This window comes from Phodopus roborovskii, unplaced genomic scaffold (assembly GCF_943737965.1).
Source record: "Phodopus roborovskii unplaced genomic scaffold, PHOROB, whole genome shotgun sequence".
In the NCBI taxonomy this organism is placed as follows: domain Eukaryota; kingdom Metazoa; phylum Chordata; class Mammalia; order Rodentia; family Cricetidae; genus Phodopus; species Phodopus roborovskii.
Genome location: NW_026126410.1, coordinates 23,856,130 through 23,879,502, shown reverse-complemented (window position 1 = coordinate 23,879,502; position 23,373 = coordinate 23,856,130). Strand labels below are relative to the sequence as shown.

Here is a 23,373-nt window from a genome sequence, read left to right as displayed (position 1 = left end):
GTCAGTAGTGGAGCAGATGCGACACAGTGGTGGGCAATGAGGACATGTACGTGGGTAAATGCAGCCAGAAGCTAAGGAATCAAACAACCCAAAGCCAGGGGCTATAAACAATTCTTCTTAGAGTCTTGGAGAAAACACAACACAACTAACTACATCTCCTAACTCAAACCTCCAAAACTGAGAGAATTCTTTCTTGCTTAAAGCCACTATGGCTATGGACCTTTGCTAGGGTGGCTTTAAAATGAACTAAAGACAGAGTGGTGACACATGCCTTCAATCCTAGCACTCAGGAGAATCTCTGAGTTTGAGGCCAGCCTAGTCTACATACTGAGCTCCAGGACAAATGGGACTACAGAGACACACTGTCTCAAAAAAAAAAAAAAAAAAAAAAAAAAAGACTAATACAGTTGGCTTCCAAGAACAGAAGTAACCAATGAGGAAAAACAGCTACTTTTGGTCTTCTAACTGTATCATTCTTAATTAAACCAGCAATTACTTTTAAAATTTAACTCACTAAGTCATATAGAATATTTCCCAACAACCTTATCTTCTTCACATCATCAGAACTAGACTGACTTATGTTTCACCACTGTTTCCCAGAGTCTAACACAGTGCATGATGTACTTAAACACTGAGTGCACAATGAATAAAGGAACAGACAATCACCAGTTGACAGCTCTTGCTCATTAGCACAATCTTTTTACTTAGGTCAGGACTATAATAAGTTCATCTATGTACACATTCTATTGATAGCTACAATGACAGCTTCCTCGGGTAATTTCCCCCAATAAGTTACTACAGTCACTGACATAAAATTGTAGCCTGCTTTATGATATAGTTATCCAACAAAGTACTTTGTTAAATTCTCTCAATGCCAGCTCACCTGCCTTGAAGGCAAGCGGCTGGATTTACCATAGAGTTGCCACGAAAGCATCTCTCTGGTGTCAGCCTGTAATCTCAGCAGTCCAGAGACTCAAGAGATCTAAATTCAAAGCCTGCATAAGCTGCACAGTAAGACTGACTCAAACACGTCCACATTACTCCACCCATCCAGTACTAAGCTCAAACACGGGCCCTCACACATGCTAAGGGAGTACTCATCCTGACCTAGCTGCATTCACTCCAACCCAGCAATATTACTTCCTGCATGTAACATTCACCAACACATTAACGGCATGTCTCCTTACAACACTATCATGTCGGAAAGTTCAGAGCAAGGAATGAAGCACAGGCTTGTGTTATTAATGCCCTGCAGATAGAGGCAAGAGACCTCCAGGTCAAGGCCAGCATGAGCTACATAATGAATTCCAGGTCAGCCTTGGTTAAAAGGTGAATATTCTTTGTTAGAAGACTTTGTCGTTTATTACAGAAGTAGCAATTAATATCCTAGGTATCAGCTCCAGAATATTTGTTACTATGAATTTGGCTGTATATAGAATACATATGGGTGCTTTGTATTCTCAAATAGGCCCTGGAGAATGGAATTGCTTCTCACCAGGGTGTCACGTGAGCTATGCAGCCTCTAGATCTCACACTACATAACCTTAGTTTTCCCTTTGATATAAAGCACTGAGAAGCCCCCTTTAACGAATTAACAGCACATGATACAAGTCACGTTCCCCCAAGACTTAAGTTTGCCAGGACATTTTGCAAGTCATGTTCAGGGAAAGAGATGTGAAGCACCTGCTTTTCTCAAGATCCCACCCCATTTACCTCTAAGAGGTAGGCATGTTCTATTGTCATAAAGTTATCAAATGTATGGTACCTGTGGCTATAAAAATTAGAAGCCTTGTAGATAAAAGAGATCTCAGGAGAACTTTTAGAGGGAACTTTTGGATATTTTTTAGAAAGAACTTTAGAGAATTTTTAAGAAACTTGGAGAAGCAAGCTTTTAGAGAGAAATCTTAAGAGCTTTTGAGAGAGATCTTTTGGGGAAGCCTCCATCTTTGAAGAATAGAGAGCCATGAGAGGAACGCATGTGTGTGCCAGTTTATCTCCCTCTCACCCTCAGACTCCTGTTAGAAAACCCTACCTGCCTGCTGCTGTCTAGCCCCCAACCTGAACCCTGAGAGAGCACCAAGGCTGGAACTTGAGAATGTTCTCGTTAATTCTTGTCTTAAAACACTAAATGGCAACAAGATGTTTGGTTCTGGCCCAAGCTTTGGATTTATACATATAATACAATTACTACAAAAACAAAACAAAACAAAAAAACAACAACAAAAAGAATTTGAAATACCATGTTCAAAGCGTAAGAACAGACTGGAAAAGAAATAGTCTTGCATACCTGAGATTGATGCTAAAGTTAAAAGTCTGAAAACTAGCATATATATTTCTGTCCTACCGAAGTAGTACCTAAAACTTCACTGTGGAGAAGAGGGATGAAAAGCAATCACATTCTCCCAAAAAGATAGATGCTCTATGAGTAATTAATCTCCACAAAACTCCTGGACTGTCAAAGTTGTCTCAAGGTCTTCAGAAGCAAACAAAATTGAGCATCTTCCTAAGATGCAATGGTCTTCAATCCTAGTAGTGAGTGACTGACATCATTTGTGGCGTATGCAAAGAACCAGAAAAACCAAGCTTGCAAATCCAATAAAGACAAATTTAAACTATTTAAACATTTTAAAGCTATTAAAATATTCACTTATACAGAACAAATTCTTGCAAAGGGGAGTATTATTTAGAAGTCCTCTTACCTTTCTTGTTAAAAGACTTTTTCTTCTCATTCCACAAGCCTCTAGTTGTAACCTTCCTCTCAAGGCTAATTCAATTAACATACAGCCACGTAATCCAGATGATATACAGTCATTCCAAAATGATGTGTAACCCTATTTAAAAAGAACAAGGAAAACAAAACAGCCAATTCACCTTGACTCAAGAGAAGTAGCTTTAGTCAAAGCAACTGTGAGTACTTTTCACCACAGACTTTTTCTTTTAGGCCACCAACCGGCTCCCAAGTCATAACATGGAGACTTATTATTAGTTTTGAATGCTCTACCTTAGTGTATTTCTTTCCTTGCTAACTTTATAACTTAACCTGTTTCTCTTCATCTATGTTTTGCCTTGGGGCTTCTTGCCTTTTCTTTCTATATGTCCTATTCCTGTCTTGCTGGCTGGCTGTTGCCGGGTTTTTAACACCAGATGTGTGTCTCTTTACTCCTTCATTCTCTCTCCTCTTCCTTCTTCCCTCATTCAAGCCTAGATTTCTCCTATTTATTGTCTTCCAGACCCACCCATGTCTCTCCTGCCTAGCTATTGGCCATTCAGCTCATTAGACCAATCAGGTGCCTTAGGCAGGCAGGGTAAAACAAATGCAGCAAAAAACAAATGTAACACATCTTTATGTCATTAAACAAATGTAGCATAAACAAGTACAGCACACCTTTATACAGTTATAATAATATTCCTCAGCAAACAAGTATTTGCCTAGTTACATCTTTTTATAACAAAACACTAAAAATGTACTTAGAATATTGTTAATCTAGGATCTGGGGGAGGGCTGTCTTTTTATCACATATTCTTATGTATGGATAAACAGCAAGTAACTTTAGAGTCAAGCTGGGCAGAGTAGCATGTGTCTAGCACTGGGGATATGGGGCATTCTAATGGCTCAAGAGTTCAATCAAGGTCAGGGGGAGAAATGGCTCAGGGACTGAATAATTACTGTTCTTGCACAGAACCCACATGATAGCTCAAAACTTTAACTCTACTTCCCAATGACCCAATGTTCTCTTCTGGACTCCTTGGGCACCAAGCATACACACAGTGCAGGCATACATGAATGCAATATCCATACACACAAAATAAATTAAAATTTTTAAATAAATAAAAATTCAATCTCAGAATGGTGGCTCATACCCCTAGCAGTCAAGCTGCTCTGGGCTACATAGGGAAGGCTTCCTGGTACTTGCTGGTCAAAATGACCACCCCATATTTAAGAGGATAGCTGACCATAAGAGTTCATGGAACTTTACTAATGATATGGGGACTTAAACAACAACCCCCATCTACCGCTTTTTGTTATTGTTTTTGGGTTTTTTGAAACAGGGTTTCTGGGTGTCCTAGCAGTCCTGGAATTCACAAATATCCACCTGCCTCCATGCTAAGATTAAAGGCATATGCCCGCCACCACCAGCTGGTTCAAACTACCACTTTTAATAAGAGTTTTAGAAAGAGAGCATTAGAATAAAGGGAACTAAAGAGGGAAAGCAAAATAGTTTTGTCAGGCATGACAGCACATGGCTTTTAATCCCAGCACTTGGGAGGCAGAGGCAGGTGACCTCTGTGATCTATGTAGACCAGCGTCCATCTACACAGGGAGACCCAGGGCAGCCAAAGCATAACTGAAGCAGTAATTGATAGAAACCAAGTAAGATTTAGAACAATTAAAGCCTTGGGAAACCTGGGAATTGATTTCACATGAAATTATGTTACAGCTGTGTAGTTCTCGCACACAAAATGGGGTTCCTAGATGAAACACCACAGTATAGGAACTTCATGAAGTGGGGTGGGTGTGGTGAACACACTAGTCTGAAAATGTTAGCTGGACAGATTTAGCAGTTTACCTTTGATGGTGGATAGCAGAAGGCTAAATGTTATTGTCCCAACTGTTCTCATATTATGAGCCACCCAGAAATATCAGCAAAACAAAGTCTTTACTTTGGAGTTCAGAGTTAAATTTTATAAGAAAACTGGGTAACTCACACAGGAAAGTAGATGAATGGGAAAAAAAATGTGCCAAGTTTCTGAAGTTTATCAGAAATAAACAAGATAGATGAAGCCAGCAAAAACAGAGAGAGCAAGCAACAGAGTAGCCTAATATTTTGATAACCTAATAAAACCCATCTCACAAAAGCATCATCAGGAATTACCAGAGGAAGTTTTTGTTTTTTTTAAGGTTGAGTAAAACAGACCCAAAAGAACAGTGGGATAGTATAACTGACCAGATAACAATGCTAAATGGGATGAAGTTATCTTAGGGAAAAAGTAAATCACGAGAGTACCAAATTACTCTCAGCCCAGTTCTCCAAGTAATGCACAACATGGTCTAGACCACAAGTTCACAAGGAAGCACTTAGTCAGGAACTAGAAAAACTTGGCCTTGCTTCTCTAAAAGAAAGAATTACAAGAGCCTATTAGAGGATTACAGTATGTCTTATGTGTGACCCAGCAAAAACCTTTCCTCTCTCTAGAACAGTAAGTCACCCACTTTTTAAAAAGTACCTGAAATCCATGGAAAAGACTAATAACTGGCATTTATCAAGCAGATACATTCTTATGTGTGTCCCAGCAAAAACCTTTCCTCTCTCTAGAACAGTAAGTCACCCACTTTTTTAAAAGTACCTGAAATCCATGGAAAAGACTAATAACTGGCACTTATCAAGCAGATACATTCTTAGTTCAAGAGGTAGAACTAACTAGCTGTGTTTACATATACAGCTACTAAAGAGAATAAAGAATCAATGATGTATCCAGGTGGTAGCCAACTCTAACTCCTGGAAACCAAATGAACAATTCAACCTTGAAGGGGTTTGAAATTCTCCAAACAGTAATGAGGCATCTTTGAGGCTGGGTCCTGCAACAAAAGGGAAAGGGAGATAAAAGGTCAGTGTCACACTCAGGAGGGAATTGGCTAATCAGATAGCTCTTGATGAAACATCAGCAACTGCCAGAGACCAAGGGCTGTAAGACAGTGTCTCCCATCTCCCTTACCATGTACAAAACAACAAAGACGAGCTCAGTAAGAGGACCACAGAACAATTTGAGGCATTACAACTTCAGAAGTGTGATTTAAAATTAGTATTTTTTTTTTAAGTCCCTATGTCCTAATATTTCAAGACCAGGAAGGACAGGCATTCCAAGATAAAGTAGGTTATGTACTACCCCTCAAAGAATCCAGACATGGCCAGGGACCAAAATTGGACAAAGTATACAATAGTGTGTGCTGATAGACCCCAATATACAGCACTGGTCAGGAGAGATGCTATCAAATCAAAAACAGGCATATCCAAAGTTTCACCACACTGTCCAGTTTTCTTTAATAACTACTAATTCCCTGACAGACGGCAACTATCTAACAAGAACACCAGTTAATGGACTGTATCATCCTAGCTGATCAATCTTCTGCTGCCATGGATCCTGAGGCAAAAGCAAGCCAGGTGTGGTGGCACACTTGGGAGATAGAGGCAGGCAGATGTCTGAATTCAAGGCCAACCTGGTCTACATAGAAAATTAGGCCAGCCGGAGCAACACAGTGAGACCTTGTCTCAGTTTTGAAGAAATAAAAAGACAGGAAAGGGGGAAGGGGGAATGAATGCAAATCCTTTGACACAGTTCTGTAGACCTTCAGTTACATTACAGAATATCATGGATTTAAAAAAAAAAAACAAACAAACAACAAAAAAAAACCCCACTGATCTTGTCACTTATAAAAAATCTAAAAGTAAATAAAAGTAAACTCAGCCATTTGCCAAACTTTTTGACACTGGTTCACTTATTTGCCATATGCACGTCACAACTTGCCAAATATTGTAACTGCCTAGGAAGCAGGTTTTTAAATCCTAGTACAGAAAAGTTGAGGAGATGGAACAGTGCTGCTCTTTCCAAAGGACCTGAGTTTGGTCCCCAATACCTACATCAAGTCACTCACAACTGACTGTAACTCCAGTTCCAAGAGTATCCAATGCCTGTAGCCTACCAAAGGTACCTGCACTCAACCTACATAACATACAAAGAGAGACAAGCACATTTAAAAATAAGGGCCAAGTGTGGGGTGCACTTCTTTAACACAGAGCTATGACAGCAGAGTAAGGTGGGCCATCCTGACCTATATAGCCAAGTTCCAAGCCAGCCAGAGTTACAAAGTCAGACTGTCTCAAAAAAAAGTAGCCTTGGCTTCTCTACCCTGGCAACAGCTCTCCTGCCTTGGTCCTTCACCCTTAAAAAATATAATGCCGGCCCTGAGGTCACCTCTGCAGGCTCCTGAACTTACATGAGACACAAATGAGAACCTCAGCAGCCAGACAGTCCCATGTCCTCTGACCTCACTCAGCCCTCATGCCACAGCTTCCAAACCAGCAAGTTTGCCATTTCAAGAAACATCAACACAGCAGCCAAGTTCACTGGGACAGGGCTGCCACAGTTAGGGTGGCTGGCTCTAGAGCTGGTTTGGAAATATTTAAGGGAGCCTCAAACAGCAGCTTCTACTCAGAGGACATGGGCTCCTTTGTCTAATGTTAGCCTTTGCCATCCTCCTCTCCTTGAGAAGCAGTTGTCTCCACTTCCACCTCCTATAGTTCTTTCTCCCAAGCCTCACCTGCCCTGTACCTCCCTTTTTCTGTACCTTCCCAGGAAGTCTGGGAAAAGTGGCTGGCTCAAAGATTGCCAAGGAGGAGACAAATAAATGCTGTATTAATTTGGGGGTGGGGGATAAATAAACAATCCTAGTGCAAAGATTATTACAAAACTGGGAAATAAATTCATTTTTATATAAGCATGCACACAGGTATATTCCCCTACCCATACACACAAAATGACCCACTTTGTAAGTAGGTGAGGAAAGTATTAGCAGTAATAACAGCTGACAGTAATGACTAGCTTCACTTTAGAGTTTTCTGTATACATCAGAGAAAATGGAACAAGAAAAAGATGTTATTCAAACTTTTAAGGTAACAATTAAGATGCTATCAATAACACAATAAAGGCAAAGTACTAGAAACACTAAAAATTTGGAACTGACATACCAACTTTCAGTTTCTCAAGGCCAACACAAGCCTCTGAATATAGGCTATCATCACTAATCCTGGCTCTTCCAATCCTTTGAATCTCACCAAACAGCATTTCTTAGAAAAAGTCTCTACTGAGCCCAACCCCCCAAATTCATTCTCATACAGCATCCTCTAAATTTTTTCTTCACCACAACTATCACAATTATTAACTCTACACATGTACACACATCTTTGTATATGTATCCTTTAGCACAGTAGCTAGCATAAAGCAATTACCACGAGTAAAAATTTGAGGGAATTTTTTAAAAATCCTTCCAATACTAAGGAAATATGGAGTGTCACACACATCAGGCAAGAGTCTTTATCAATGAGACACTCTGCTCAGACATGAGCGCGCGTGTATTTTAAATATACCTTTTAATCTTCACCCAAGACTGGCAACAAACTTCACAAGTTCTAATAATTTCAGGCCAGTGAGATAGGTGCTTGCAAACCTGATAACCTTGGACCCACAAGGTAAAGAGAACCCACTTTCACAGGTTGTAATCTGACCTGTAAATGCAGTAATTTCAAGACCCCCAAGGGTCGTGGTGACTCCACATTTTCCACTCCTTTCTATAGTCACATCTTTTTTAAAAACCCTGTTTATAGTAGTATTGCTGTCTCTAAAGCGCACAACTGCTTCTAATATCAATCTCAGCTTCTTACCATCCCATGCCAATAATTTTCACATTCTGTATTCCATACATAATCTCCATCATAATTTATCTTGACACAATTTTTATTTGCTTTTATAATCGAGTAAGACTGCTTATTTTCAGAAGAATAAACTTTCTCATATAGATTCTTCCTGTGCATCATGTCTAAAATGTTTGTTTCCTAACTGCTACATCACAGCCATATTTCACTGTGCTCAAGTATCATCACATACAGGAGCACAGAGCACCTGGAGCCTAAACACTTGAGAGCAGAGGATCACTTAAACCAAGGAGTTTGGGACCAGCCTGGGCTACACTGCCTCAAGTAAGACATAGAAGAGGAGCTAAGAATGCAGCTCCATGATAGGGATTCACCTGGTATGTTAATACCCTGGGTTCAACCCTCAGCATTGTCAAAAAATTGAGAAGTACGGAAATAGGAAAAAAAAAAAATTAGAGACCGGCAAGATATCTTAGTGCATAGCACTGCTTGCTATGAAAGTACGAGGATGTGAGTTTACACATCTAGGACCTGATAGCCAGGTGCGCCCGTTAGCACAGGTAGATCCTGGGAGCTTGGTGACCACCGGATTACAGGCATATGCCCCTCCCCACCACACACAAGTTACATTAATTTTTAAAATTATTTGAGATTATAATACATTATTTCCCCTTTCCTTTTCCTCCCTACAAATCATTCTATATACTTCTCCTTGTTCTTTCAAACGCACAGCCTTTTTTTCATTAATGGTCTTACACTATATGTATGCATATATATATATATGTACACATGTATATACACACACATACACTACACACACACACACACACACACACACACACACACACACACACACAATGAGTTTTAAAGGGCTATGTACCAGAGGTAAGAGATTTAGCTCAATTGGGAGATTTGCCATCCCCAGCATGGCATAAACCAAGAATGGTAGACAGTGCCTGCAATTCCAATACTCCAGAAGAGGAGGCAGAGGATCACAAGTTCAAGAACCTCCTCAACTACACAGAACTGGAAGCCAGTCTGGGCTACATGAGACCCTATCTCAAAAATAAACAGTGGATAACAGCCCTTGCCACCTACCTGGTAGCCTACTTTGATCCCCAGAAACCACATAATGGAAGAGAGTCAACTCCACAAGCTGTCCTCTAGCCTTCATACAGTGGCCAGTGCTGCACACCCACACACAAATAAATATAAAAGATATTCTTTTAAATAACTTTTAAAGGTTGTAGAGTTCTGACCTAACCACCTCCTGTGAAGATTCTGGCCTTGAAGGTAGTAAGGCTTATTTTCTTCCCCTAAAACATCAAAGCACCCCAAAGAGGAAATGAGAAAAATCAAGATGTGGGAAGTGCTGATTAAAACAAGAGAAGAAGAGGCCAGACATCTCACAAGCTTTCTGCTAGAATCAGAAGGCATAAGGAAATAACTACACCTGGCACTTAGTACAACACAGCTGTCACAAAAGTCACTGATTTGGGAAGTTTGGGGGCTCCTGGTATCTCAGGAGAGGGAATAGTATTCTGGAGAAGAGAAATAATGAAAACAATGAGACTCTGAGCTTACATTTGGGGGGGGGGGAAACACATAAACTTCAGGTTTCCAGATGGTCTGAGCTTACAAAAAAAAGGGTGGGGGGGGATAATGGGAGTTTCTGTGAAAAGGCACAGATAAAGTGAGCATTTGACTCATTCAGATACTTATCAAATCCAGGATGATCAAGAAATAGCGACAATAAGGAAGCTGGGCTCAGTGGTAGAGCACTTGCCTAGCATGCTCAAGGTCAGAGTGTGATCCTCAGCATTGGAAGGGTGGGAGGAAGGAGAGAAGGAATTAATTAACGGTCACTCAACAGCATTTTTTAGCCTAAGTAATATAGCAGCCCTTAATTCCTACAACAGGTTATGGGCCAGAACACAAAAAGAGGCCTATTTTACCCAGGAAACAAAGAGATCTAAGAATTCAAAGCATTTAGTTTAGCTTTCCCAACTGGCAGTCAAAAAAGGCAAAGCATGGGTATTTTGTGTTGGTTAGTGTTTTTTTGTAAACGATACAAATATAGAATCACCAGAGCAGAGAGCCTAAACTGAGAAAAAGCCCCCCCCCCAAGATCAGCCTATAAGCATGCCTGTAAGGTTTTTTTTGATGATTTATGTGAAAGGGTCAGGCCCAGTGTAGGTGGGACCATCCTTGGGCAGGTGGTCTTGGAGTATATAAGAAAGCAAACAGAATAAGTCTGGAGGAACAAGACAGAATCCTCCATGGGGTCTACTTCAATTCCTGACTCAAGGTTCCTGCATACATTTTTTGTCCTGACTCCCTGTAGTGACGTAAAGACTACAACTATAGATTGAAATAAACTTTCTTCCCAAGTTGCCTTTGGTGATGGTGTTTATCACAGCAAGAGAAATATAAGTAGGGCAGGACAGGACAGTAAGTAGTCTTGTGACTCCTCAAATGTGACTTCCTCCCTAGTCCCTAGTCAACACCCTTTATTTCCTCCAAAGTCAGTATCCAGACCCACTGAAATTATCTGGAAATCTGTATCCTAAACATATTGAATGTCCCTTAAAAGTTTAGGAAAAAAAAAAAAAACTTTGAAGCATCAGCACCTAGCAAAGGGACTAGACTGACATATGGGTTCCACATTTGGATTAACTGGGAATACAAATACCAATTAAACCTGTTTTAATGTCAGAAACTGGCAAGCCCTATTCAATGATCAAACTTAAATTCATGTAATTTCTGGTTGTTTTGTTTTTCAAGACAGGGTTTCTATGTGTTTAAAAGCCTTGGCTCTCCTGAAACTTGTTCTGTAGACCAGGCTGGCCTCAAATTCACAGATCCGCCTGCTTCTGCCTCCCAAGTGCTGGGAGGGGGTTTTGGTTTTTTTGTTTGTTTTTATGGTATAAAGCTATTTAACCCTGTATTTAAGAACCTGGAACTAGGGATTTGGGGGTGGCTCAGTAGTTAAGGACACTTTTTTTTTTCCAGAAGACCCAGGTTCACTTCCTAGCATCAACATGCTGGCTCAGAACCATTCACAAAAGTCCTGATGCTCTCCTGATCTCCTAGGGCACCAGGCATTCACATACTACCCATACATACATGCAGCCAAAACACTCTTACCCATAAAAAAGAAAATGGAACTAGGGCAAGGGCTCTCATCTAGAGGTAAAACACTTAAAAATATAGCAGGCACAAGGTCCTAAATTCAATCCCAACCAAGAAATGGATCCCAAGTGACAGTAACCACCAGAAGCTGACAATTAAACGCTTCAACCGCTAGTTTTTCTCAAAAAGCCAGGGGTTGGACAGATACAGATAACCTTCAACCGCTAGTTTTTCTCAAAAAGCCAAGGGTTGGACAGATACAGATAACCTTCAAATGGTCACCAAAAATAACTTTTCCCTTAAAATTTTAACACATAATTTTCTACAATTTATATGCTAGTGTTCCTTAACCTACTAATCTCAAATTCTATTGTAAGTAAAATTCCTCTCAATAAAATTTGTTGTTCTTTACCCAGGGGTTGGTGGTGCACACCTTTAGTCCCAGCATTTGGGAGGCAGAGGCAGGCGAATCTCTGAGTTCAAGGCCAGCCTGATCTACAGAGCAAGTTAAGTTCCAGGACAGACTCCAAAAAACAATACAGAGAAACCCTGTCTCGAAAAACGAAAAACAAAAAATTTGTTGTTCTTTGATAAGGAAGTTCACTGTGTTACTGTACAGACTGACCTCCCAACTACTGAGATCAGCAGTCCCCCTGCAGTAGCCTCCCAAGTCATCAGGCATGCCCCCCACTGCCCCTTTCCAGGCTAGGGATGTAGCTCAGATCATGCAGGTAGGATGCCAAGGCCCTGGGTACCAACCTTACCACTTACACCAAAACCCAAAAACATTTCTGAAGTGAACTCAGTGAAAACTCATGTAGGACTTATTTCACTGTCTCAGATGAACTATATATTTACATGTTGGATGTCTAAGCTTTAAAACATGAAGGGAAGAAGCACTACCTCCAAGATCAGTGTTCATACTCTTGGGAATAATTTTACCTTCATTATCCATATGGTTTACTTAGAATATTTACTGAGTCATGGATAAACGTCAAGGAGAGATGGTCAACTGTAGAAACTCTACATCTGTTGACACTGAACAATTTCTCCAATAAAGCAAGTAAATCACATACAACTTATTAAGTTTAAAAATAAATTAACTTTAGGGATGGATACGTAGTTTGCCTGCAGAGTGCTGCTTGTTTAGCAGGTACCAGGCCCAGCACTATCAAAACACTAGGAGGAAAGGCGGTGCTACTCTGTTTTCTATCCCTTTCATGTATGCATGAGTGTGTGGGTGTGTGCACATGCATACACGTGTGAATGTGGTTGTGCCAGTTTCGTGTAGTTCCAGAAGCAATCTCAAATGTCAATCCTTGCTTTCTACCACGTAGATTTCACTATATTTACTCATTCATTTATTATTTTCAGGGGACTCACACTACTTAACTGTAGGGCAGAGCACAACTTGCTGGAGTTGATTCTGTCCTATCATGTGAGTTCCTGTGATCAAACTCAGGCAAACACCTTTATCAGTGGAGCCATCTTCACTGGACCCTTTCTCCCCTTTAAGACAAGGCCTTTCTTTGTTCATTGCTGCACACACCAGGCCACTTGATTCAGGAGCATCAGAATCACAGAGGGTATGGCTCTATGAGCACTCTGGTCATCCAAACTGAGATCCTCCACTAGCACAGCCAGCACCTTACTCTAAGCCATCTTCCAGCCCCTATTAGCTGTATTGTAGCTCTAATGCTTATGAAACAAGCATTCCTTCTTTTTAAGTCTATGTATTACTACATGCTACATTGTAATACTGTAGTGTATACACAGGTTACGTCCCAGTAGTGCAGTATACTAACAGGCTGCAATCTTTCCACCTTATTTTTCATATAGGCTATAAATTTCATACTTGGCTTAAAGAGATGAAAATTCAAACCCTTCAAAAATATTAAGGGAAGGGCTAAGAGCACTGGCTGCTCTTCTGAGATCCTGAGTTCAATTCCCAACAACCACATGGTGGCTCACAACCATTTGGTAATGAAATCTGGTGCCCTCTTCTGGCCTACAGGAATACATGAAGGCAGAACACTGTACATACAAGAAATAAATAAATCTTTTTAAAAATATAAGGGAATTAGTATTTAAAAGGGAATTATAAGATTCAAAATTCTTTTTAGATTTTAATTACTACAAACTTTCAGCACATCTTAAAATTCTGAAAACATGCTGAATTAAAACTAGCTTACAGATTTGAAAGAGCTGTTATACATTAATTGCATATATAAAGAGGTAATTTCTATTTCTGAAAAGCAGTTAAACATATTGGTAAGTACTGTATTCCAAAGATTCATTTCAAAAGGAACTCATCTTTGGACACAGTGTGAAAAACCACATAAAGTCACTTCCATCTTTTAAACTTCCAAGCTAAGTCTGGTAGCACATCCTGTCATCTCAATACTGGGGAGGCAAAGGAGTAGCAAGCAATTCAAGAAAAGGCCTCAGAAAAAAGAAAAAGAAAAAAAAAAAAAAAAAAAAAAAAAACTCAGATTCAAGAACTGCCCAGGCTATACAGTGTATTTGAGGCCTACCAGATGATAATCTTTTCTCTAAATAAACCCACCTAATCACTACTCACATTTCAAGAGTTACTGCAGTAGAGCTGCAAGCATCAGACGTGTTATCTTTAAAACTGATGTTAATAAAGGTTATTAAAACTTAGAAAAATTAGGGCATTGAAAAAAACAAAACCACACTAGGAAGACTGCACCAGTAAACCAGGAAGAAAAGTCAAAGAACCATGTTCAAGAATGTGATAAACACAAGAACACTGTTCTGTAAAGGTCTACAGAATACCCACCCCCTCTCCACTCCTACTCTTTCCTCCGAAGGCTCCAGGGAAAACAACTGACTGGACAAGTCTAACTATAAGGCAAAAGACCTAGAGAAGACATGTCAAGAAGACATCCTAAAGCTGTCAGTAACCCTAACATTTGGGAGGTAGAGGTAGGAGGATCCAGAGAGAGTTCAGAAATCAAAAAGAAGCAATCCTAGCAGGGTATGGTGGCACACAAATTTAATCCCAGCACTCTGGAGGTAAAGGCAGAACGATCTCTGTTGAGTTCAAGGCCAGCCTGATCAACAGAGTTCCAGGACAGACAGGACTATGTAGAAAGAGAGACCCTGCCTCAATGAGGGAGAGAGGGAGGAAGGGAGAGAGAGGCAATTCTAGGGCTATGGAGAATCCCATCCCTCCCCCAGCAAAACAAAAGCAGGAAAGTGTTAACAATAAGCAGCACAAAAGTACAATCCCAAGCATTTAAAGTGACTGTTTTCCCACTTTTTATGAGAATTCTAAGACTTTTGCTAGTTCGTAAAGAAAGCCTCACTTCTATTCAACAACTTTAAAAAAAAAAAAAAAGTGTTCGCAGCCGTCGCCCCGCCACCGCCTCTCGCTTGCCAAGCTCCAGCCGAAGAAGGGGGGTAAGTACGGAGGTGCTTATATCATGGCTCGTACAAAGCAGACTGCCCGTAAATCCACCAGTGGTAAAGCACCCAGGAAGCAACTGGCTAAAAAGCCGCTCGCAAGAGTGCGCCCTCTACTGGAGGGGTGAAGAAACCTCATCGTTACAGGCCTGGTACTGTGGCACTCCGTGAAATCTGACGCTATCAGAAATCCACTGAACTTCTGATTCGCAAGCTCCCCTTCCAGCGTCTGGTGCAAGAAATTGCTCAGGACTTCAAAACAGATCTGCGCTTCCAGAGTGCAGCTATCGGTGCTTTGCAGGAGGCAAGTGAGGCCCATCTGGTTGGCCTTTTTGAAAATTACCAACCTGTGTGCTATCCATGCCAAACGTGTAACAATTATGCCAAAAGATATCCAGCTAGCACGCCGCATACTCGGAGAACGTGCTTAAGAGTCCACTATGAGGGGAAACATTTCATTCAAAAATTTTTTCCCTCTTCTTCCTGTTATCAGTACTTCTGAATGTTAGATATTTTTTCCATGGGGGTCAAAAGGTACCTAAGTATATGATTGCGAATGGAAAAATAGGGGAAATCAGGTATTGGCAGTTTTTCCATTTTCATTTGTGTGTGAATTTTTAATATAAATGCAAGATGTAAAACATTAATGCAAGCAAAATGTTTCAGTGAACACTTTCAACAGTTCAACTTTATAACAATTATAAATAAACCTGTTAAAATTTTCTGGACAATGCCAGCATTTGGATTTTTTTAAAATAAGTAAATTTCTTCTTGACGGCAACTAAATGGTGTTTGTAGCATTTTTATCATACAGTAGATTCCATCCATTCACTATACTTTTCTAACTGAGTTGTCCTACACGCAAGTACATGTTTTTAATGTTGTCTGTCTTCTGTGCTGTTCCTGTAAGTTTGCTATTAAAATACATTAAACTATAAAAAAACTATGTGCAGGTATATGCATATATGATCATGTAAATGCCAGAGGTCAACTTCAGTGTTGCCCAGGTCTCACACTGGTCTGGAAATTGCGGAGTAGGCTAGAGTGCTTCAGCTAGCCACTTATCTCTGCCTCAACGTGACACCACTCTCAGCTTTACACATGATGCTGGAGAGTGAACCCAAGGCCTTTGTGTGGAAGCACTTTACCAATCCTGCTATCTCCCCAGTCCCCATACTGCAGATAAAACAGTCAAACTGGAGCTGGAGAGGTAGCTTAGTGGTTAAGAGCACTGGCGGCTACTCTTCCAGAACACCAGGTTCAATTTTAAGTACCTACGTGACAGCCTACAATCATCTGTAACTCTAATTCCTGAGGATCCAATGCCCTCTTCGGGACTACTCAGACACCAAGAACACATACTAGATACACACACACACACACACACACACACACACACACACACACACACACACACGAACGAGCAAAACAGTCATAGCATAAAATAAATAAATCTTTAAATAGGTAAGTAAAGGAAATAATCAAATCCAACCTCAAATCCACCAATAAAGAAATTCAAAAGTTATTTAAAGGATCGGTGTTATACGAGACCCTTGAGCTTAATCATTTAAAACCAAAGAAAAATTATCTTAATACAACTTTTTGATTATTTAAGGAAATTCTTACTGAAGTATCCTAAAATTTCTCTAGTGGAGGCATCTATGGCAAAAGCACAAATAATTAAACACAAATACCTACCACTTGCCCTGCCCCGGCCCACACCATCCAAAGTCTTGCTAACTAATTACTTAATTTGACTTTATGGGTGAACCTATGTGACATCCTAGCAATGGCATCTAAATATCAGTACCAGAACCCCTTTAAGGGCCCCCAGGTAATGGGTGTTTCAAGGAAAGAAAAAAAAAAAAAAAAAAAAAAAAATGAAGACAGGACTGCTGCTCCAAGATACAGGCTGAGGAAAAGGGAAAAGGTTTGTTGTAAATATGAGGGAGAAAACAGCCAGAGGCATGCAAAGGATCCACACTGAACAGGGCCATGTGAGGGTCCCCTGAGGAAGGGAGAACAAGGAGCCAAAAGGCTAGGAGTGAGCCAGGTGACAAAGAAAAGACAGCAAGTGGCCAAAGTGGCAGGGTTACATGGGAAGAGCAGCTAGGGGAAGGCGGTGAAGCTCAGGGGCTGGAGAGGATGAAGGTAGGGGACTGGGTGACAAGTGCTGGGAGGAGCCAGGACTCTGTAACAAGTACTGTCGATGCTGAGAGTCAGGAGGCCATCATGCACTTTAATAGGCACCCAGGTTATCCATTTGTCCTGAGTTTGAAACCAAACAAGTCTTTAAACAGATTCTGTGTAAGCAATCTGAAGCCAACTGCTTCTCATGTAGCCCAGTCTAACCTCCAACTTATTATGTAGGTGAAGACAACCCCAAATTTCTGATAGTGTTACCATCCAAGTGCTAGGATTATAGACATGAGCCACCAAGCCATTTGTGCAGAGCTGGAAATCAAATTCAAAACTTCATTCAATGCACTCTACCCACTAAGCTATACTCTCAGCACCTAGAATGTTAGTTAATCAATTTAACAAACAACTCTAATACAGCTTAAGTGCCTAGGGACAAAGTAAGAAAACTCTTGGCCCTTGAAATGAGTATAAAGCATTCCTATGATCCTAGCACTAGGGAAACATAGGCAAGAAATGAGGAGTTGGAAGCCAGCCTAGGCTACAAGAAAGACCCTGTATTTATTTAATAAAAAAAAAAAAAAAAAAAAAAAGGACAAGAGTGAACCTCCCAAAAAAGAGAGTGACTGTTTAGTTTATAAGACTGGTCATTAGTATGATGGATGAGATGAGAGAAGAAATAATAATACAAGGAATCTCTAAAACCAAGAAGGTAATGCAAAATCCTAGACTCCACCACACTATTACTTCTTGGACTTGCCTACATTTTTTTTTAAACAAGCATGGATGGATGGATGGATGATGGATGGATGGATGGATTTTTGAGAATGCTAAAGATTAGCTAGGGTCTGGTCACAACTCAGGCAATAGACTATTTACGAAAAATACCCACAACAGATGGTTTCAACTACCTGGCATCAAAGCACTTCAATTTAAAAAAAAAAACCTATGTAAATGTTGTAGTACCATTAAATTTCAACAAATCCTTCCTATTATCCTTATATGACCCAATCACATAAAATAAGTACTGACAGTCTTAGCTTACACATTTAGAGTAATGCCTCTAAAATAAAAGACACTTTCTCACCATTCTCAGTGACAATACAGAAAAACAAGTTTTCGTTAAGTTTTAGCTTGAACAAAAAGCTCTCCCAGGAATGTAGTCTTTGTTTTGCTTTTCTTACATTTCCTAAAAATATCTCATAATGGGTTTTGTTCCAGAGGGACAGCACCAAGAAGTCTGCCTTCTCAATCTAGTATTTTCTAAGTGAATACTTCCAAAATTACATTTTAATTTTAAATTTTAATTTAAAATTTAGCTTTTAAAACCCAGGACAAAAACAAAGCACACCATACCACCTGTTTTCCTCGTTGTAACTGTAATTAAACAGGTACTGCGCCCCTTTACAGCCAAAGGGCCATCAAATTGTCTTCAAGCTGAACGCTATTAAGGCACGTGACCATTTCCATTAAGAAATCACCTCCCTGGACAGTACCTAACATCCAAGGAACACAAACAGTCCGTGAAAAAACTCACCTTTCTACCACTGTTAAGTTTGGGGAACTAGAACATTTTTTTAATAGAAAATAATTGGGTTTTTTGCTCTCCTTCCCGAATTCTGAAAACTTACTTAAAAACAAGACCCATACCTTTCTGACTCTCAAGACATGTTGTCTAGAGTTTCCACACTGAAACGAAACAAGCTTCCGGGCCACCTCATCACACATGATTTATGAAATATCCAAACTTAGTCTGTCTTTAAAAATAACCACTTTTTTTATGGATGGGTATGTAATAAAATGAAACGTTAAATACAGAGTCCAGATGTTTCAAAGAGACCGCCATTAGCATTTCTTCTTCTCTGTATAAAATCCCTGGATATTTGGGGGGCGAATGGCCTTTTTAAAAGTCAGAATACAAAACTTAAGCCTACCTAAACCTTTTCGGCCTTTCACCAAATCGCAAACTTAGTATTCTCATCACTTCACGACAAAGCCTCCTTTGAAATGGCAAAACTGAGGGCGACAACGGATGAACTAACCGCAATACTAACTCATCTCTCACTCAAACCAAGTTCACTCAAAAAAAGTTACTTCCTAGGTTTTTAAAACAATTTTGCATTGACTTTTTAAAAAATACCCAGCAAAGTAAATTTGCTAATTCTCAACAGCATGTCCTAACTGAAGTTTTACATAAAGTAGATCCGTGAATGTCTCTTAAGTCTTAAAACCTGCAAAACAAATAACCTCAATAGCTGGGAGCGGTGGTAGCTCCGAGTCTTTGGGTCTGCCGAGCTGTCTCAGGCTGGAATTGCAATTGTTGGAGCAAGAAAGCGATGAAGAAATGCAAAGACTGCCAAGATTTCGACAGGAAGAGGGCTTGTGAATAGAAGGAGGAAAAATCCCAGCACTCGGGGTCGGTACCGGCAGGATCTGGGACGCACAGGGCCCCTCTGGAGAGGGCTGACTCCCCACACTTCCCGGGACAAGTTGGGCGCTCCAGGACGCTGGGCTCCCGAGCCAGCGCAGGTACGGCCTCGGCCGGGGCCCACCGGGACCCACCTGGAGTCCGCGCCCCCGCCGCCACCCGCCCGCCCGCCCGCTCGCTCGCACGCACCTCTCGGTCCTTGAGGCCCAGCAGGAGCACCTCCTCCATCAGGGTCAGCCGCGTTTCCTTGGAGTCGCCCTTGTCGTCGTCGTCCTGCTCGTCGCGGCGGCTCTGCGCCTCATCCTCGCCGCTGCCGCCGCCGCCGCCCGCCGCCCTCTCCTTGTCGGCAGCGTTCCGTGAGGCCTCGGTGCGCCGCTGCACCAGGCCCGAGCTCCGCTGGGTCAGCGAGGTCATGGCTCCGGCCGAAGCGCCGCGCCGGACCGACAGGGACGCGGGACCGGCCGGCTCTCGCTCACGGCCCCTGCCCCAGGCGCTTCCGTGTTAATTCTCGGCACGGGGGCGATGTCCGTGGGCTGCGGGGCCGAAGGCAGTCATGAGGAGCCGGGGCTGGACGAAGCCGGCGGCCCGGGAGTCGGCGGCGTACACAAGGCTGCCTTCCGCCCGCGGCCGGGCCCCACACAGCCCAGGATCCCGAGCGGAGGCGGCAGCGGCGGCGGCAGCGGCGGCGGCGCTTCCCAATATGGCGGCGCGCGCTGACGTCAGCGGAGGATGTGGCAGCGCCGGCGCGGGGCGGGGTCGGGGTACCGGAAGCGGTGCGAGCGGGGGGCGTGGCCGGCTACCTCCCACACCGGCGATCGGATCGCGGGGCTCCTGGCCGTCCCAGTGTCTCTCGGGCTGGGGATCTGAAGTCGGGGTCGGTGACGGACCCCACTTTCATCCTCCTTTCCCTTCTCCATCGCGATCCGGTCTGGCGCCAGCGACCAGCAAGGCCTCACCTAGATCCCGGAAGCCGAGGCCACGGGAGGGCGGACCCCGCCGAGCCCTTAGCATCCCTGTCAGTCCTCGGGGGCAGCTCCTGAGCCAATGTGGCCCGGGTCCCCACGACCTACAGGAAAGACTTGACTCTGCCTGTGGGGCTTCCTGGCTTCAAAAGAAGCCATCTACACTCAGGCGTTTAAAAGCGTTCACGTACCGTGTTCTAGCGTGGAGTGCTACGAATTGTGTTTTGTACAACTTTTTTTTTTTTTTCCTGGCTCAAACGGGGGCTGTAAAGTAGCCAAGGCGCAGGAAGCACTGTACAGATAGGACAGCTGACCTTAAGATCCTTTTATGGCGACACTAAACCTCTTGAGTTTCATGCCACGTCTTTGTATCCCTAAATCTATTTCGATGTAATTACTAGGTTAAGTCCTCTTGGCGTGCTTGGCAGTTTGTGCAAACCAAGTTAAAAGGAAAGCTGCCAAACCCGAGAGGGGTTTGAGGGAGCAGAAAGGTGGAACTTGTGAGAAAACATTATCCAGAAATGGGATCGGAGAGCCATCCAGTGTTATTCAAAATAAACACCACAGGTAGTGAGTAAGTGAAGTTTATTAGACAGATTCTTCCCCTCCATATAACTACATTGTCTCAACTCCTAAAAGGACAGTAAGTCCCAGTTGGCCTTTCCACCCACAGCCCCAAGCTACCTTCCCTTTTCCTGCAAAAAAACAGTTTGTCCTCAGCCAGTTTCTCCCATTCACATCATCTTTATCTCTTTGTTCCTTCGCCTCTCTGCCTTTGCCAAATGAATTTAAATGTTTCTTTGTAAAATAACTGATTATTTAACTCATGAGGATAAATCCAAAAGGTACAAAGCTGTGTGTACAGACTGTGCCTGTTTGGCTAGTTGCTCCTCTCCCTGTATCGGTTTTAAAATGAAAAAATGTGAAGCCTCGCTGGGGAGGTAAAGGGCTTGCATACAACTTAGAAACTCTGGGGCAGCAGAGACAGAATCTTCCTGGAGCCTAGCCAAGTGGGCAAGCCCCAGTCAGGAACCTTGTCTCAGAAACAATGTGAGGCCCAAGTTGATGTTTCAGTGTGTAAACTGCTTGCAGGGCTAGCATGAGTACCAAACTTCAAATCCCAGCACTAATGGGCACACACAACAATGCAGTCTTGTAACACCAGCCTTGGAGAGCCTAGAAAGACAGACCCTGGAAGCTTATGAAACTGTAAAGGAGAACACCTGAGGTCACCCTCTGACCTCCACAAGTGACATGGGCAAGGGAAATATATATAGCACACATGTAGGAATGATCACATACCGTTTTTAATTCTTTGTTTTTGTAGTTTGTTTTTTAATTTTCGAAACACAGTTTCTCTTGCCTCTGCCTCCCAAGTGCAAAGGGGTGCACCACCACCACCAGGCCACAATTTTTTTTTTTTTAATGTGATGCCTAAGCACCTTCACCTTGAGTGTGGCCCAAATTTCAGGAAACTTCCAATGAATAAAATGTGGTATAACCTACATGCCTTTTCAAGTCTCAATTGCTTCCCTCCCCCAACAACCACATCTCTCATGTTCTTGTTCTGTTTATTCATATGCCAGTACTTAATCTCCTAATTCAAACTTCATATCCATTTTGCTGCTTTTTTTCTCCTTCGTGTTTGTGGTATTTCTCCACTGATTTTCCTGTGGGCCCCAGAATCACCTCAGTAAGAGAAAAGAAAGAAAAGAAAGAGGAAGGGGAAAAAAGGAAGGGGAAAAGAGAAGATTTAAGAAACAAATATTTATTGCTAATAGGGACAGTGACTTTTTGATTGACTGATTGCTAAATATGGGTCAGGTATGTGTGGTAATCACACACCCCCACCCCAAGGTAAGTCTGCCAATTCTTTATGAGCACCATCTATCGAATTGCAGCCTGGGGAGCCACACCTGTGACTATCTGAGGCTCTAGAATCATGGAGAGTTGATGCCTGTTTGTTACCCTTCCTTCCCCAAATGAGTTTTATTTTGTTCCCAGGCTGGCTTGGAAACTCTCTGTGTAGCCCAGGCTAGCCTCAAACTCACATTCCTCTTCCCTTGGTCTCCCCAGAGCTAGGATTACAGACACACAGCACCACGGCACCTGGCTTCTCAAATGAATTGTTGGAAAATAGGTTACATAACTTCTCAGAAGCTGAACTATACTGATCCCCAGCCCCTCCTTCCTATAGTTAGTTACTATACTAACAAAACTGTGCCAGGAAAGCATTTGCTTCAGCATTGCTTTCTAGGGAATCCAGAGTGAGACGCCGGTCTCGCTGGAGAAAAGGGAGCTCCTAGGAAATTAAGAAATCTGAACTACATAGCACATCCAGCAAATTGCAAGCAAGGACTTTTATTTTCCATTTATTTGGTCATCAAACAAGTATTTATACTTGTTTTCTGTAGGCAGTCATTGTGCCAAGCTGGGGGGGTTTGGTAGTGGGCCAGGAGACACATAGTCACAGTTTTCATGAAAGCTGATGAGTCATGGGTACTAAGTAAGTCAAAACATAATGAAATTGGCCTGGGGGTGTAGTTCATTGTTAGAGAACTTTTTCTTCTTTTTTTCTTTTTGAGAACTTTTTCTTGTTAAGGAGTTATTTATGAGTTTTATGTATATGTCTTTGTCTTTCATCTACATATACCAGCACGACAGAAGAGGGCATCAGATGTCAGGAGACCAGTTATAGGCAGTTGTGAGCTGCCATGTGAGTGCTGGGACTTGAACTCAGGACCTCTGGAAGAGTAGCTAGTGCTCTTACCCACTGAGTCAACACTCAAGTCCATGGTAGAGTACCTACATGTGCAGATACCTGAGTTTGAGGCCAACATGGAAGAAAAAGAAA

General features: G+C 42.0%; 2 protein-coding genes across 3 annotated transcripts in view; one reads left to right on the top strand and one right to left on the bottom strand.

The window, feature by feature from the left end:
- The window catches only part of Golph3 (golgi phosphoprotein 3), a 30,458-nt gene extending 10,487 nt beyond the window's left edge, over positions 1-19,971 (bottom strand). Inside the window, exons 1-2 of one of the 2 annotated variants that reach the window (XM_051182570.1) lie at positions 19,747-19,971; positions 2,700-2,831 (exon numbers count right to left, since the gene is read on the bottom strand). In XM_051182570.1, coding sequence (XP_051038527.1) covers positions 2,700-2,831; positions 19,747-19,971 — 357 coding nt within the window. The remainder of the gene's footprint in view (positions 1-2,699; positions 2,832-19,746) is intronic. The other variant, XM_051182571.1, reaches the window with a different exon arrangement.
- LOC127220659 (histone H3.3A) lies at positions 14,963-15,721 on the top strand. Its single transcript, XM_051182572.1, is given in 3 exon segments — positions 14,963-15,074; positions 15,077-15,330; positions 15,332-15,721. Coding segments are annotated over 3 exon segments (408 nt in total). The 5' UTR covers positions 14,963-15,010; the 3' UTR covers positions 15,422-15,721.
- Positions 19,972-23,373: the final 3,402 nt, after the last annotated feature.